The sequence below is a fragment of the Myripristis murdjan genome, chromosome 21 (assembly GCF_902150065.1).
Source record: "Myripristis murdjan chromosome 21, fMyrMur1.1, whole genome shotgun sequence".
Lineage (NCBI taxonomy): Eukaryota > Metazoa > Chordata > Actinopteri > Holocentriformes > Holocentridae > Myripristis > Myripristis murdjan.
Window position 1 is genome coordinate 14,485,018 of NC_044000.1, and position 16,246 is coordinate 14,501,263.

Genomic DNA, 16,246 nt, shown 5'->3' on the forward strand with positions numbered 1-16,246 from the left:
TATCTTCCATTGGTGCGATGTCTCTGGCTGAGGTTAGAAAATACACTGTTTTCACTGCGACAGCATGTTCCACATCATTTTATAGGCCCATTTTAAAGCCGGGGAAGTTCTATCTAAAGCCACCGCTGTTTGGTCTCTCATCCGCTCAGGAACGTCCTATACTGAAACACTTCCCCTCGCTGATTTTGACTGAAAGCCAGAGACCCTCCCAATGTCCTGAAAGCTACAGTTCATGTAAAACCTCACCTTTATTTACTGCAAAATTATGATATCAAATAGCACTCTTAATATATCTTGAGAGAGGTGCAGCATCTCTGCGCCCCGTGGTGAAATCAACACCTTTTGTAATAAAGTAAGAATGGCAGGAATGGGCCGACAAGCCATCGGCCTGGACTTATCTGTTTGGCTTCGCGTGTTGGCCTTTGTGTCTGGAGGAAATCCTGTTAGAGAGAGAGAGAGCGAGAGAAAGAGAGGGAGATGGGAGAAGGGGGGGCGGCACAGAGAGAGAGAGAGAGAGAATGGTGGCGTTGAGATGTTAAAAAATAGCCTCTCATTCAAGTGTCTGGGGATCAGATGTTGTAGACAGAAAATGAGCCTTCCGCTGCCGCTCTTGTCTTGAGGAATGTCTTTGTACTGAACAAGTGTTACGCGCAATACATAAGAGGCTCTTGCTTGCTCCACACACGCACTGATTGTCCGTGATAGGGGTCTGGGCAAGACACAGGGCCCAAGCACTGGCCCCGTCCACAGGACCGTGACCTGTAGCGTCTCTTCCACATCAAGCCTCTGTCACACTGCTCAAACCAAGCCACGGTATTGTGGACGTCTTTACTGTTGATCTAATCGAGGACGACATATGGACCGAGGTGGCAAAGATACTGATTTTTTTTTTTTTTTCATTTGGTAAAACAAGAGCATCCCATCATATATTGTATTACACTGGGGACTGATTCTAATCTGTCATCTCATCAGTCTAACAATCAGTTTTTCATGATCCACATTCATTATAGCATCAGCACCATAACCCAGCTTATTACAGGAAGCACTCATGTTGTATGCATGTGACTAGAAGGGGGCATAAGCAATGTTTTTGTTGAAGTCTGAGGATGAGATGAGGGCTTTGTTTTGGCCCTGCAGGTCTTTGCTGCTCTTTAGCACCCTATCTCAAACTCATAAAGGCAGTTTTATTACTTGTTTATGGGTTCACCGGTCACATTTTTTTGGAGTGCACAGCTAAGGTAAAATACATCAGATACAAGGGCTCTTTAATAACTTTAATGTTACAATACCAGATTATTTTCTCCAGTGAAGAGTACTGAAGAAGGTCTGCTGTTATACTGTACAGCACATCCCTTAAGGGCTACACTGAGTCTAGCCAGCAATTTGCTGCCAGGCATGTTACCATGGCGATGACAGTAGAGTCCATGTATGGCACAACTGATCAGACACGTTAATTAGCAGCTACACAGCAGCTGATCTCGAGGGCATGAGCCTTACACACGGCTTGCTGAGCCGAGGTCCTTTTTGTGGTTTGTTTTGTTTTTGTGGTTTGTTTTGATATTTTTTCTGCCAGTTCAAACTTTAGTGGACAGTTTTACAACGAGGAGAGACAAAGGATGAGGGTGGGCAGAGGGAGGTGACATGCAACAAATGCCTCAGATCAGATTAAAACCACACTCTGCACACAGTTGGTTCAGGGGTTGACAAAGTAGGGTTTGGAGGCCCCCAGGGGCCCTTGAGGGGCTTCCCGGGGGTGGCCTCAGCAAAAAGAGGAGTAGTTTAATTCACTATTATTCAAGTCACCAGAAACTGTCACACAAAATGAATGAGTAATTATTTTAACATTATGTATTAATGTCACCACTTTGATTCTATTTTTCAGTGTTCAGTTGTGGCATATCAACAATTAAAACAAACCAAATTACCTTTTTTATATCAGGGACCTCAAGGCAAAGTCACTGCCAATGTATGTCAGCAGCTGAATGAAAATCAGCTTGGGGCTCTTGAGCGTAAATAAGTTTCCAAACCCCTGCCGTAGACCATCAGGATGCTCGTAGCTGTGAATTGGACGTAGAGTTGTAAAAAAAAAAAAAAAAAAAAAAAAAAAAAGCTTCCTCTTTCCTCTTCACCATATTTGGTTGGTGTTTCTCAGATTGGGGGGTCACAATGAGGATGTTTACGGTGTGAGTCACTGCCAGGCTGGAGGGTCCCTGGCTGTGGCCAAAAACACCATCTATCACAATTAGGAGGGACACGGTGCCAGGTCAGAGGTGGAATAAGGGATAAGTTTAATACTGGTCACATTGCTGCCGCCCTTATTGATAGTCCTGTTCTCGGATCTGTAACATTTTGCCTTCCCTATAGGATTGATAAAAAACTAAATTTGCTTAAAATCTAAGTGGAGGTGAAAATGAATGTGACCATGTTGTGTGCTGAAGCTGGGCTGTAAGCTCATATGTTTTTCACATCGCGAACCCCAAATGTGTCGGCCGTCCCATCAGGCATGTGGATGCTTCCTTTGTCTTGGAGCTGTAAGACTGTGCAGCCAGAATGACAGGAATGTGAGGCTTAAAAACAGACCGTCTCCACCTAGAGGACGCCTGCCTGACCTCATGTGATCCCCTCCCCTCTGTGATACTTTTCCCAGTCGTGTTTCATTTCAAACCAGCTTGTGCAGCATGTTTGGTGTATTATGTGTGTATGCTCCTGTCATGGACTCTGTCTTTCTGTTGTAGTGTTTTCATTTCATCTTTTTTTTTTTTTTTTTTTTTTGCATCTGATAAAACAACAATTTACTAATTTTAACAAATGTGACAAAATTGCTGAACATTTATTTAACACGATTTAACACTCTGCCATAATAGTGTGCCATACACTTATTTAAAAAAAAAAAAATGAATTAAGAAAAATAAATAAATAAAAAAAGGTATCAGCTAAATAAATGTCCACTGGTAATCAAAACTCAGCTTTGAAAAAAAAACAAAAAAAAACACAAATAACTTATAAATGAAAAATAAATACATTTTAGTGCACTTAACAACAGCATTTATTAGCAGATAGCAGCAACTTCTTGTTTCTAGGGATGAAACTTTGCAAACCTACATAAATAAATAAACAATGTTAATGCACACAGTTAGCACCCAGCAGCATCTCTTTGATTTTGGTCCCAGTAAACATTTATTTAGCACTAATGTATTATTCACTTGAACACAGGAAATATCTGACAATAAAAAATGTGCACTGTCTCTTTTTGCTTAAGCGGATCTGCACTTGTTACTTATTATTTTGAATTTTAAAAAATGTCCACCAGTAACATTGGCCTTGTGAGTGCAGACATTAGCTGATGCTGATTATCTCAAAAAGCCAGATATCGGCTCGATCAATCAGCCTTTCTCAAATATTGGTATCAAAAAATCATTGGTTGCCTGGCTTCCACATTCATGGCCCATGTTGGGGGCAGGTTTGTAAATGTATCCCTGCAGGACGAGCCCCACTGGGGTCGTAGTGGACCATTACCAGCTGTCTCAGCCCTCGCACTGAGGTGCAGCTCCCTGCCTGACCACTTAGCTTGCAGACCCAAGGGAGCGCTGGCAGAGAGCCTCTGCCCACACACTCTCTCCCTTAACACGCTGAGCTGGCTCACTGTCACATTAACCGTCATATCAGCATCCATCACTGTCTCGTTCCTGGGGACAGCGCTGCTCCAGCAGGACCGACGCCGTACAGTCACTGCTGAGGCTGGGAGCTGAGACAGGGTGTGTGTTTTGTGTCTGTGTGCATGTGTCCATCTGTTTATGGTAGCTTCTTAGTGTGTGTGTGTGTGTGTGTTCCTCCATGTCCAGATGGCTTGAGCTGGATTGTCAGTGACTTATCCCCGGAGGGACGCACATGTAAAAAAGAAAGAAAGAAGGAAAGAAAGAAAGAAAAAGGCAGTGAGAGGCGCTGTCACCTGAACCAAATTAGCTGCTGCAGGTGATGTCACGTTGACCTTACCGAGCATCGAATTACATCTGAGCTGCTTTAGTGTACAAGGTGTCAGTACAAATTAGATGTTGCATCATTAAGCGTGCCTAATTTGCCACATACAATATGAATTGTATGGCTCGTGCTTTGTATGTAACTATAGTCAGGCGCAATTTAAAGGGCAAGATGGAAATACTAGCCACATGGCCGCGTCTTTTGTTGTAACTGATGGTCATACGGTGAAGAGGGATGCTGGTTTAGTTTATTACACGAGATAAACCAGGCTCTGTCCTACACTGAGCAGACCCAGACTGAACCCAGAAACAGTATCTGCAAACTGTTTAACAAAAGAAAAAAAACAACATATACACATAGCAAGCATAATAAAATAACATAGAAATAGATTAAAAGAAAAAAAATCAGTAGGTAATGGAAAAAAAATGAAATAAGCAGAATAAATGACCTCCTAAACAGTGCATATAAAAACTAACCTATACATATGCTGCAATAAAATCTGTTCTTATTCTCTTGCATGTCTGTACTTTACAAAAAAGTTGTTTTTACATCACAGACAGAAATTAGAGTAGACTCTTCCCAAGGGTCGAGCTACACAGTGCTGGAGGTCTTAAAATAGGTCATTGATGCCCACTTGGTCTTCTCTGGTCAATTGAGTCATTATGTGTTATAATGTGAGTGTGTCTGTGTGAGCGACGCACATTCATGAGTGTGCGCTCACTGAAATCACAAACACACACGTGATTGTGGGCATCTGCGTCAAAATGTGTGGTAAACAAATAGGCAGTGTTTATGATGTGGGGTCGCTGCGTGCTGTGTTATCAATAAATGTGATTGTGCCTGATGTCGACCCAGCAGCAGGCTTTATGTATCGCGGTGACATCACACTTTTCGCCATTAATAAGCTTGCACCCCCCTACTTCCCCCACATCCCCTGGGTCTGGGTGGGACCCAACTGCAGCAGATGGGTTCACTGTATGTGTGTGTGTGTGTGTGTGTGTGTGTGTGTGTGTGTGTGTGTGTGTGTGTGTGTGTGCGTGCAGTAAAGACAGAAAGTCATTGAAAGAGTGAGACTGATAGACGGTGATAAACAGCAGCACGTGTATCCGCATGTCTGTGTTTTTGTGTCTCTCCGTGTGTCATGAGTGGATGTGCCGGCTGAACACACAGGTCCTCTGGGCCGCTGGGCTTGGCCCCGCCCACTTGTGAATATTCAGTAGTGCGAGTTGAACAAAGCAGCAGCAGGGTGTGGTTTCAGGGAGGAAGAAGGTACAAGAAATGGAAATAGATGGAGCACGGCGTTGAATCCCAGTGTCTGGACTACAGATTCTGTCCTTGTCGACTCCAAGGTTTTTGATTTCATGTCAACAAAAATACACCCATAAATGTTAAATGTTAAATTATGTGTAGTTCATTTCTGTACCAGTAATACTTTTGTTGGTGCAGGAGTTTAGCTTCAAATTGATTTTTTCCCCCATGTCGCTCCTTGCACTTACTGCCAGGGTTCATACAGTTCTTACAGTCAAGAAAAAACCTGGAAAAATCCCAGTAAATATGAAAATACAATTCCCAGGCCCTGGAAAAGTTATAGAAAATTTTAATTTTATTTAAGTTTTGGAAACGTCACAGAAATCTGGCAGAAGTTCTGTCAACTCTGTTTGAGAACTGTTTGACCAGACTAAGAAAAACAAAACAAAACAAAACAGAGGGTGGAATAATTACGGTGCCGGCTAACAATTTCCTTTGTGGGTGTTTTCATGCGTCAGAGTGTGCTGAAGAAAGTTGAAAATATTTTACGTCTGCGAGTAAAGGCCACCTATATTTTTGCTCAAATTAGTCGCAAATTATGACGTTTCAGCTTGGACTGGACTCACAACATGAGAAAACACAACCTTATCGAGGTGTAGGTGTAGGAGAGGCTTACATACACATATACACTGAAACAGTCCGCAATTAGTAGCATGTATTTTGTTAAAACACACTTTTAAATCTAAAAAAGTACTTTATTTTTGGCCATGGAACTTAAGGTAAACTTTATGGAGACCTCACTGAAAACCGCTGGTTAAAAATGAATGATCCCTGTCCTGCTTTGGCTTTGTAGTGCAGTAATTAGTTCAGTGGTAGTGATCAAACATGGGTCTGTAAGTGTGAATTAATAGTTGTTGTAGTCAATATTGTGGGGTGGGTGTCACAATTAAGTATTTTTCTATGATGTTTTTCTTATGCTGTGTTTTCTGTGTTGTTTTTATGCTGTGTTTTTTTTTCTGTTGTTGCTGTATTTTGTATTTATTTCTACTGTAAGGCGACCTTGAGTGCCATGAAAGGCGCCATAACAAATAAAATGTATTATTATTATTATTAATTATGATCACTTTCCTGACTTGTGCCCAGTCACTTGGCTGTCAGCGCGCTGCACTGGTGTCACCCGCCGCCACCATTCGAACAAGATTGATTTGTTCCACGAAAGGCCTCACTCACTAATCGATAGACGAATCACATGTTGGTGTAAGTGGGAGAAAATTGTCACCATTAATCTTTGAGATCGTTGTTATGTTGATGCCGCTGGATGCCACATGAAACAGGCATTGCCATAATAAAAAGACTCTGATTTGGTCTAAATGAGCCTGCTCCTAGAAACTGAACACAGTCATAAAACGAGGATGTCCTAACGTGATGAAATAATCGCTTTGATCATGATCAGTGAAGCTCTGTTTGTGGTCAAGATGAATTAATTTGTCCTTGTAAAGCTTGATAATGAGTTCAGAGAAACTCCATAGATTCCACAGTGGCTTTTTTTTTTTTGTTTGTTTGTGTGCTCTTGGCTGTTCTTTGGGTAAGATGATGAGCAATGTGAACACAATGTTATATCGCTGTGGTCGGGTTAGGCCTCGCTGGCACCGAGCCAGGCTTTTGTTGCAGTTAATGTGTTGTAATTGGTCGGTGGCTCCACATGGGACAGGGGCTGACTGCTGCATAACCCCCACACAAGAATGTTCCTCCATGTCTAATTGTGATAATGGACATTAAAAGAACACTAATACACCTTCTATGGACTGAAAAGGAAATGACAGAACAATCCTACATGGCTTAAATTGAGGCCTCTCAAGGATGAAATATTATTCTGTGTCTAGGCCTTGAGTGCTTGCATATTTGACTCGTTTCAGTCTTTCTTTCAGGATGTTGTTTAGTCAGGAAAGCTCCTGAAACATGCATTTACTAAGGGACAAATATGTAGATGAGCAAGGCTGCGGCCTGTGGGAACAGAGCTCAGCTGCGCATCACACAGGAATGAAACCAAGAATGAAACCAAGACCTAAAGACCACAGTGGGGCAAAACATGGAAATGTGAAACCTCTTTTGATGCTGGGAACTGCAGCTCAGTTTTCTCTGTGCATCTCTGATGATTCAGACATGGACAAGTCCCTGAGGCCTGCTCTGTGAAATCTGAACAGAAAATTATTCATAGAAGACGAAAAGCCGTGGTCACAATATACGGTACACAGACACACACACACACACACACACACACACACACACACACACACACACACACACATACACACGCGCGCGCGCAAACACATTAAAAATGAATGGCCAATTTCTCTCCCCTGAGATATGTCTGGCCGAGAAGGACATAACTCGTTTATTTTTCTGGAGGAGTTTAGCAAGGGTGCTTTCCCAGCATGCTGCTCCTCATCTGGTGTGTGATTGGCCTAGGCAGCCATATTTGTTTGACTCCCCTGAAACTTGAGGTCCTTGCTGTAATTGGGAATGTAATCTGGTCCTTTAGCACTCTCCCAGCAGTTTATTATCTCATATTAACTCCCTTCCCACCCACCTCACTTCTACATTGAACTTGTGCCTTGGGAATGTAAAGAATGCTAACACAGGCTGTGTAAGAATGCCTGATAGCAGAAATATTCCTGACGTCTTTGGTTCGTCTGAGGCGAGCTGGATGCAGCTGAAAGAAACACTTGAGGTCTTGCTATGGCAGGCCAACGGGGCAAAAACCGTCTAGTAAAAAATTTGCAATTTATTAGCTCTCAACACGGTACAAAACATGCTTTGAAGTATTGAAAGTGCTTGTTAATGTATCAGTGTCATCTAAATATCAGTGCAGTCATTTTGCAGGCATAGGAGACATATATTGGAGTACTCTGTGTTACTTTCTCACCAGTTCCTTGCCAGTGCTGTCTAATGGCCGAATCCAGCTCCCTGCAGTGCTTTTTTGCATAATAACACTCATTCCATTTGACCAGAGCCCAGGTGTCAATGGTGACATCAGCCACATTAAGAATGACAAAGGATAACGCTGATAAAGTTGTACTATGAGTGTTTGATTTATCGATTTATTAGTAAGGATCCGCGCAGTGAATCAGGACCAATTTGCCAGAGAGGAGAGGGCGGGGTTGAGGCCAAAGGGTTAGGCAGAAAGTCGCCGGTGTGGCTGTAAATCTGCACGCCCCCTGCTCTGGAGATGACATCACCGCACGTGCTGTCTTCCTCCCCTGGGGCTTCACCCTTCCACCACCCTTATTACGACTCAGTAACTCACTGAGGAGTGCATTATTGTTGTGGTGTTATCTCAGCATACGCCCATGTTTTAATGGCTGCCCAGAGCATAAATGGACATGGCTGCCAGACTTGAGTCAATATAATAACATTTGATATACTCTGTAGCTCTTTACCGCTGCTCTTTACCTTGCTCCAGTTCCATTTTAGTAAATGCATTGCATTCAATACGATGGATCAGTCATGCACACAAACACAAGCAGAGTTTACATGGCACCTAACATTTGTATTATCTCCAGATTTGACAACAAGGGCGGTAATGGAAACACGTCTGAAGGCTTTGTGATACCTCTAACATTGTTAAATATATATGTGGTACCTTATATGAAGGGCTGTCTTCCAAAGCATTATGATGTATATCCGTTACATTATAAAAGTTTGGTACCACAAAGTCATCGGTCAGTATTTGACAAAGTTATTTCCCTTCAAACAGAGTCATTCAGAGCTTCAATAGGAACCCATAATGTTTTTTTTTTTTTTTTTTTTTTAAACTTTTATGACACTTTTATGCCCTCATTTTGACAGATTAGGTGTTGCTGGTCTCATTTTAGATCAAAGTGCTTCATATGTTCAAACGTGTTTCCCAATTATCCAACGTAGACCAAAGCAAATGAAACCAAGCCTCCCTCCATGTTTTCAAACTTTTTTCAGTGGCTCCACTCTTACAGTCAGGAACCACAGAGTCCCAGCAGCCAGTGTGTGTGCTGACTCAGCAGCAGTGTGAAACCCAATGTCTGCTCCCCATAGGGACACAACAGAATATGCCGGAAGAGCCGGTGTTAATGCATTGGCGCACCACAGTCAAAGCCCCGTGTCCATCAGTATTGATCTAGACGCTGCTTCCCATCAAGTGACCAACACAGATGTATTCCCCGTCTCTTCTTTTATCATTTTCTTCCCTCAGGGATAACTGTCTGTCTGTGGATCTCCTTTGAACTTCACAGGAGTTTGTACTCCCATTTCAGTGCCTGCAGTAATGCCTCTGTACAGGACCCAGCCATCTCTCTTAAAAGGACAATTCACCCAAAATACAAAAAAGAGATTTTCCTGCTTAAGCCAAAGGCAGTCTATCCATCCAGATAGTTTCTGCGGATTATGGTGAGGTTTCCAGTTGGCTGAACTCTTCCCTCTCTCCTGTCACCCCAGGACATTGGGGCTGGATAGCCCTGTCTTTCTGGCTGAGGTACTCCAGCAAACCATATCTGTCCACCGCCAGCATTAGGAACCACAGCCAGAGTTTCTCTGTGCTCTGCAGCAGGAAATAGTTCCCAAGACATGGCAGATTGGAAACCTTGCCAAACCACACAAAATCAATAGATTGCACTATTTTGCAGTATTTGGGTGAACTGTTCCTTGAGAAATGTGATGTGCCCACATTGCCATACTACAGTACCTAGAGCCACAGCAGCACAATCTTACTTGTGAGGCTTGGAAGTCAGGACAAGTCATCACCTTTGCTTCACTGCTGTATGCAATTGTTCCTGCTACAGGAATGTGTTAGGGTTATGGGATTTGTTTTGTAGCACCAAAGAACTGAGTGAAACAAAGTCAGGGAGAGAAGTCTGGGCACGTGCTAGACAGGAGGCTTTCTACCTGTCAGGTATGCCAGCAGCAGGCACAGGCAGGCTTCAGTCTGTCACCTCTGCCTGCTCAAACACCCTCAGTTTTTCCTGTATCATCCCACGAATCTGTCGGTCATCCATGCATGCGTGCGTCGTGCTCTCAGTAAGAGACGTGAACTTTGTGCCAGCAGCCTGATTCAGGTTTGTGTGAACTTGTCTGTGCTCCACTTCTGCATTAGGCTGCAGCGAACAGCGTGTCTCTGACTATCTCCTGGAAAGAGATGTTGAATAAAGATGAAGTTAAGATTTTTTACTACTGATCCTTGGATATGAAATGGTGACAGGGTCCTTCACGCTGTGATGTGACAGCACTAACCACTGAGTCACTCTGCTGCCCTGTATGCAAGGCTGGTTGGGCAAAAACCCATCACTACTTGTCAACACATCCGTTTATTACCTCTTAAGATAAAAATACAAGTTTTGGGAGCTCTTTTGCCTGTGTTACAGAGCCTTCAAGCACTTCAGCAACTGATGTTCCCTAATTTTTGATTTTTGCATCACCATGCCATATAAAAGACTGATGGGCCATGCTACATAAATAAATGCAAATGGCTTTGTTGAGAAATATTTTTGACCCTTCAGCTTTCCATAGTCCTGTCCTCTCTCATATTGTTCATACTGTGCAGCTGAGGTGCATTTATCCTTCCAAAAAAAAAACAACAACAGCAACAGAAAATTAGTCAGGGATTGTATTAAATCTTGTGTGTGTGTGTTGTTTCAGGTGATCCATCTCCAGAGGGGAGAGCTGAGCAGAGAAATGTTGTACCCCATGCACCCCAGCAGCATCCATGGAGTGGAGGACATGTCCACACTGGCAGAACTACATGAAGCCGCCATTATGCACAACCTCTATCTGCGGTACCAGAAAGACAACATCTATGTAAGACACCGGTTTATCTTGATCTGTCAGTCGAGGAGGGCAGTGGTGGATTTATGTGTCTACAAAAATCCACTCTAAAACACTTTAACACACTTTTCAAAAGGCTGCAGAAAAAATAAGTATTTTACCATATCTGTGCTAAATGTCAGATTTTTGTTGTCTGCTCCCTACAATTAAAGAGCAAGGGTCTCTTTCTGGAGGCATTACTTTGCATACAGGTAGAAATGCAATACAGAAGAGGCAGAAATATCAAAATGTCCAGTAACAATATAGACTCAGTTGACCATGATGCAGTGCAACCACAAGATTTTTTATTGACATTTTTACTTTACTTACATTATTCACTCACTCTCTTTTTCACATTGGGCTGTTGTGATTATATTCTGCACTGACACATATAATCCACACCTAAATGTAAGTTCACACCTGTTCCATGGGAGCTGGTTACAAGTCATTCTGGGAAATGTGGGAAATTATTAAGTTCAAGTAGTTCAAGTTGTAACTTGCTTATGGAATGCATTGACCATCACAGATTAATGACATATAACCGTGCAAGAGTATGCACTATAGGATTTTGCCTTTAAGCGTCATCTGGGATTACTTTGATGACAGAGCAGTAAAGTCCTCTTAAAACACTGCGACATGTGGGACCAAACTGAAACATTCAAATTGACCTCCATGAATCTCTGTAGGGGAAAAAAAAATCATTGCCTACAGACACACGGTTACTATCTTTTTTTTGAAATCCTCTCTCCTAATCTCATCTCAGAGGGTTTGCTCGGTCTATCTAAATGGCATTACAGACCGCTGTCACTGTAAAGGGAATGGTGACCCACAAACACACTTTTGCGAGGCCTTTTTTCCCCAAAGTGTGCTACCTGAGCAGGAGCACTGGGTTGGATCTTAAAATAATACCAGGCTCAGTGCAAACTAGGCCATTCACAGCAGTGTAAGGTTATTTCTTTGAGTGTTAGTGAGTTCAGGTAGTGGGTCAGAGGAATGAGATAGGAGAGCAAGTGAATCTTTTGAATTGATATTGTGTAACACATATTAATAGTAATGAAGAACACTAAACACTTTTCCATTTAACGTTCCTCTAATGTTTATTTGTTTATAATCTATCCGCTTTCTGTTGCTTTTCTTCTTTCTCCCTTTGTCTTCTCTGTATCCCCACCTTTCATTTCTCCCCCTTTGTCATCTCCTTGTTCTCTCCACCTTTTCACCTTTTTCGTTTCCCCAGACCAACATAGGCTCTATCCTCGCAGCGGTGAACCCCTACAAGCAGATAGCGGGCCTGTATGATGGCGCTGCAGTTGATTTGTACAGCAAACACCAGATGGGGGAGCTGCCTCCTCATATCTTCGCCGTGGCCAATGAGTGTTACCGCTGCCTGTGGAAGAGACACGACAGCCAGTGTGTTCTCATCAGGTGAGAGCGAAGAGAGAAGAAAATGAGACTGAAGAGTTTCATTTCATAAAGGGGGAACCAACATTTGATTATCAATAAGGCACAGTGTTACGAAACTATGGCAAACATGAAAGTAAAGCACATTGTGAATCTTTTTTTTCTGTGTATTGTTTGTGTATTTATTATTTTTTGTATTTGTGTCACAGTCAAAAAAGTGACACAAGGCAAAGTGTAATACAACAGCGCCCCCCCACCTCCTTATTTCCCATGTTTTCCCTCCAACCCACTCCACCCCCACCCCCTAACTCCTGACATGATGAATCAAGCCAATGTACATAGATTAAAAAAGGAAAAAAAAACACACATACAGGAAGCTACATTCATAAATTGATAAATAAAACAAAAACATAAGTACAAAAGTCAAAAGGATTCAGCCAAAGGATTGACACTCCAAATTTTTTTCTCTGACTCTGTTCATATGTTTCCTCAGTGGAGAGAGCGGTGCAGGGAAGACAGAGAGCACCAAGCTGCTGCTCAAGTTTCTGTCGGTGATGAGCCAGAACTCGGCGGGCGCTCCCCCGTCAGAGAGGACCACCAGGGTGGAGCAGGCCATCGTTCAGAGCAGGTATTGTACCGACAACCCTGCTGTCTGCTTCACGTTTGTACAGATCAGGTTGTTTACTGTCTCGCTTCTTTCATCCCATCTTTATCTCACCTCATCTGTGATTTTTAAAGCCCAGTGAACATCAGACAACTGTTTTCCAAAACTGTAAAACTGCAATGTAAAACTGTGTTTCCCGCTGAATTTTATTCTTGGGTGCGGCTCTGAACCAGCATTCAGACCAATAACAGGACATAAGAAAATCCCCTTTGAAACCCACGGAAATAAAATTCTTTTAGATGCATTAACAGTCGCTGATCCACTCCACTGATCAGTGCTAGTGGAAACACAGATCTAAGGGTCATTCAAATGCTGAACTGTTGGATTAGTAGCTTGATTGCCATCTATATTTTTTTTTGCCTTCTCCCGTCTCCAGTCCTATCATGGAAGCATTCGGGAATGCCAAGACCGTGTACAACAACAACTCCAGTCGCTTTGGGAAGTTCATCCAGCTCCACTTCTCCCAGAATGGAAACATCCAGGGAGGCTGCATCATTGACTGTATCCTTCATCATTTCACTCTTAATCTATATATCATATATCACTAGTACACAGGGAAAACTGTCTCAAAGGAGTCATGATTTATTGATGTGATTATCTCAGCGTTCTCCTTGACTTTCAACCCTCAGATTTGCTTGAAAAGGTAACCCTGCCTCGTGTGTCGGGGTCGTGCACATCAGTCTGCCAGCTCAACAAGTTTCTGTCGTGAGAATGTATTATTTGATGAGATCAGCATGTGATACTGCAGTCGTATAACCATGAGCCCTTTTTCCTAGAACCGTGTGGTTAGGCAGAATCCTGGAGAGAGAAACTACCACATCTTCTATGCGCTGCTAGCAGGGGCAGACAGAGACCACAGAGGTGGGTTTTCATTACACTCACAGGACGTTTTCGAAAAGCATTGTCCCTGCTAGACTGTTTGTGCTTGTGGTTTGTGTTTACACTTGGCGACTAGTATTTTCTCAAAAGACTCATCGCTAAATTATAATCTAAATTCTTAGCTACAGCAGCTTTTAACTAAATCTAAAGAATAAGCAATTTGAACTGACATGCAGCCAAATCTGGCAGTTTGCGGTTGGAGGTTCAATTTCCACTGAATATGTTTAAATATTATAAATATGAAAAAATAACAGCGTGTTCAACCGTCAGGGGCTGTTTTCCATGGGCGGTTAATGTGAGAAGCATGGCTGCTCACATGAAATAGTTCCAAAACCAAAACTGGCAACATTAATTGTATCGAGTTAAAGATATTTCGTTGTTTTTTTTTAAACATTCAGTCATCTGCAGGCCATATAATCAAAAAATATAATTTCTTAAAGTTATTCTACTTTGAGTAATGCGTGTTACCTGCTATCACACAGGAGTTAACATGAAGGGCTGGACTGAACGCTCCACTGAGGACACACTGATGATTCTGCTGTCATATTATTTGCACTGTTAGATATGAATCCAGTCCATTTCATTTTATTCAGTGTGTGATGTTCCTCATTTTTTGGTGTTGTAGATATGTACTTCCTGTCAGAGGGCCCTGAGTCTTACCATTACCTGAGCCAGTCAGGCTGTGTGCAGGACAGCAGTCTGGATGACAAGCAGCTGTTTGACAGTGTCATGGTAAGGAGAGATTAATCCTCGGTAGACATCCAAAGTGATATTTCCTGCATGTGCTTTATTTCACCCCCAGGGGGTGCTGTAATACTATTGAACAGTGTAATACCGTCCCTTCAGACAGAAGTTTCAGAAAACAAGAGTCTGGGGGGAAAATGTTTTTATTTGACTGCATGTCTTTTTGGTTTTTAGCCACAGCTTAAATTGTATCCTCTTGGGATTCATGAGTTGTCTTTAAAGCCCCAAGAAAGAAGGAAATTCAATATAACCACTGTCGCATTTTGAATCAGCCTTTGTTTCCACTTTCAGTGTCCTCACTGTTTACATGTTCCCTCAAACACAGTAGTCTAACTTTTTTCCTGTGGTGCTGTTGCAGGAAGCCCTGAAGGTGATGGAGTTCACTGAAGAAGAGATAAGAGACGTTTTCAAATTGCTGTCTGCTGTCCTCCAGATGGGCAACATTGAATTCATGACTGCTGGTGGAGCTCAGATCACTTCCAAAGGAGGTAGGAGAAGAACTTAAAATGAAGATTTTCAACACTTCTGTTTGCAGTAAGTTTGTGAGTTTGACCCCAAAGGAAATAAGTCAAATCTGCTACATGTATTATGTCCAACAAGTATGATTTTGATTACGACAGTACAATGATTCCCAAATCTTTTTTTGGTCTTTGGGAGCAAGCAAATGAGAGGCATGTCTCCCTTGGAGTGTTGGCTCAGTTAAAACAACCAGCTGTTGCACAGCAACTGATAGTAGAAACTGGGAATTTCTGCACCAGGTAACTAGTTCAGTGTTGGGCTGCTCCACAGTTTCCCCAGTGCCAGTTTTTAGTCCCGTGTTTGAATGAGATTGCTGCACTGACAGTAAGAGAAAACTAAACAGGCTGTAACATGAGCCTGAGGCTCCTTTGTTAGCTGAGTCTGACCTCGTTTCCAAGGAGCCAATCTACTACACTATACTACAGTATACCACAGTATACAAAAGTGTACCACAGTACAGTGTACTGCACACCTGCAACAGGAGTAGCCTTTCCTCCAGACTATGAAGGATCATAAGAAATCAGCTCAGATGGAGCTCAGATGTCTGATGTTTAACATAAATGGGAGTCAGCTGGACCGTTAACACACATATATGTACACATGTACCTATAAACAACGTCCATTCCTCTGTGTGTGTGTGTGTGTGTGTGTGTGTGTGTGTGTGCTTCAGTGGTCAGCAATGTCAGTGAGCTGCTGGGCCTGGACTCCTTCCAGCTGTCGGAGGTGTTGACCCAGCGCTCCATGATCCTCAGAGGAGAGGAGATCTGCTCGCCTCTCACTGTGGAGCAGGTATCTGCGCTCCTCCACTCTTCTCTATCCATTTTTCTCTTGTCTCAGAGTGGTGTCTTGATATTTGGGGTGAAGAGGTGTAAGGGATCATTCAGGATTCTGCACTGTCTTCTTCCCTGTCTTAGTTTGCTGCCGCTGAACTACAGATGCCTGTTTGTCCATCCCCCTCCTTGCCCTCCCCTGTCCTGGTGACAC

At 42.7% G+C, this 16,246-nt stretch overlaps 1 protein-coding gene across 1 annotated transcript in view; it reads left to right on the forward strand.

Annotated features, from left to right (window-relative positions):
• Positions 1-16,246, forward strand: part of myo10l3 (myosin X, like 3) — a 62,357-nt gene that overhangs the window by 16,703 nt on the left and 29,408 nt on the right. Inside the window, exons 3-11 of the mRNA XM_030080590.1 lie at positions 10,894-11,052; positions 12,293-12,480; positions 12,950-13,084; positions 13,497-13,621; positions 13,750-13,763; positions 13,897-13,981; positions 14,625-14,731; positions 15,102-15,231; positions 15,933-16,051. Coding sequence (XP_029936450.1) covers positions 10,894-11,052; positions 12,293-12,480; positions 12,950-13,084; positions 13,497-13,621; positions 13,750-13,763; positions 13,897-13,981; positions 14,625-14,731; positions 15,102-15,231; positions 15,933-16,051 — 1,062 coding nt within the window. The remainder of the gene's footprint in view (positions 1-10,893; positions 11,053-12,292; positions 12,481-12,949; positions 13,085-13,496; positions 13,622-13,749; positions 13,764-13,896; positions 13,982-14,624; positions 14,732-15,101; positions 15,232-15,932; positions 16,052-16,246) is intronic.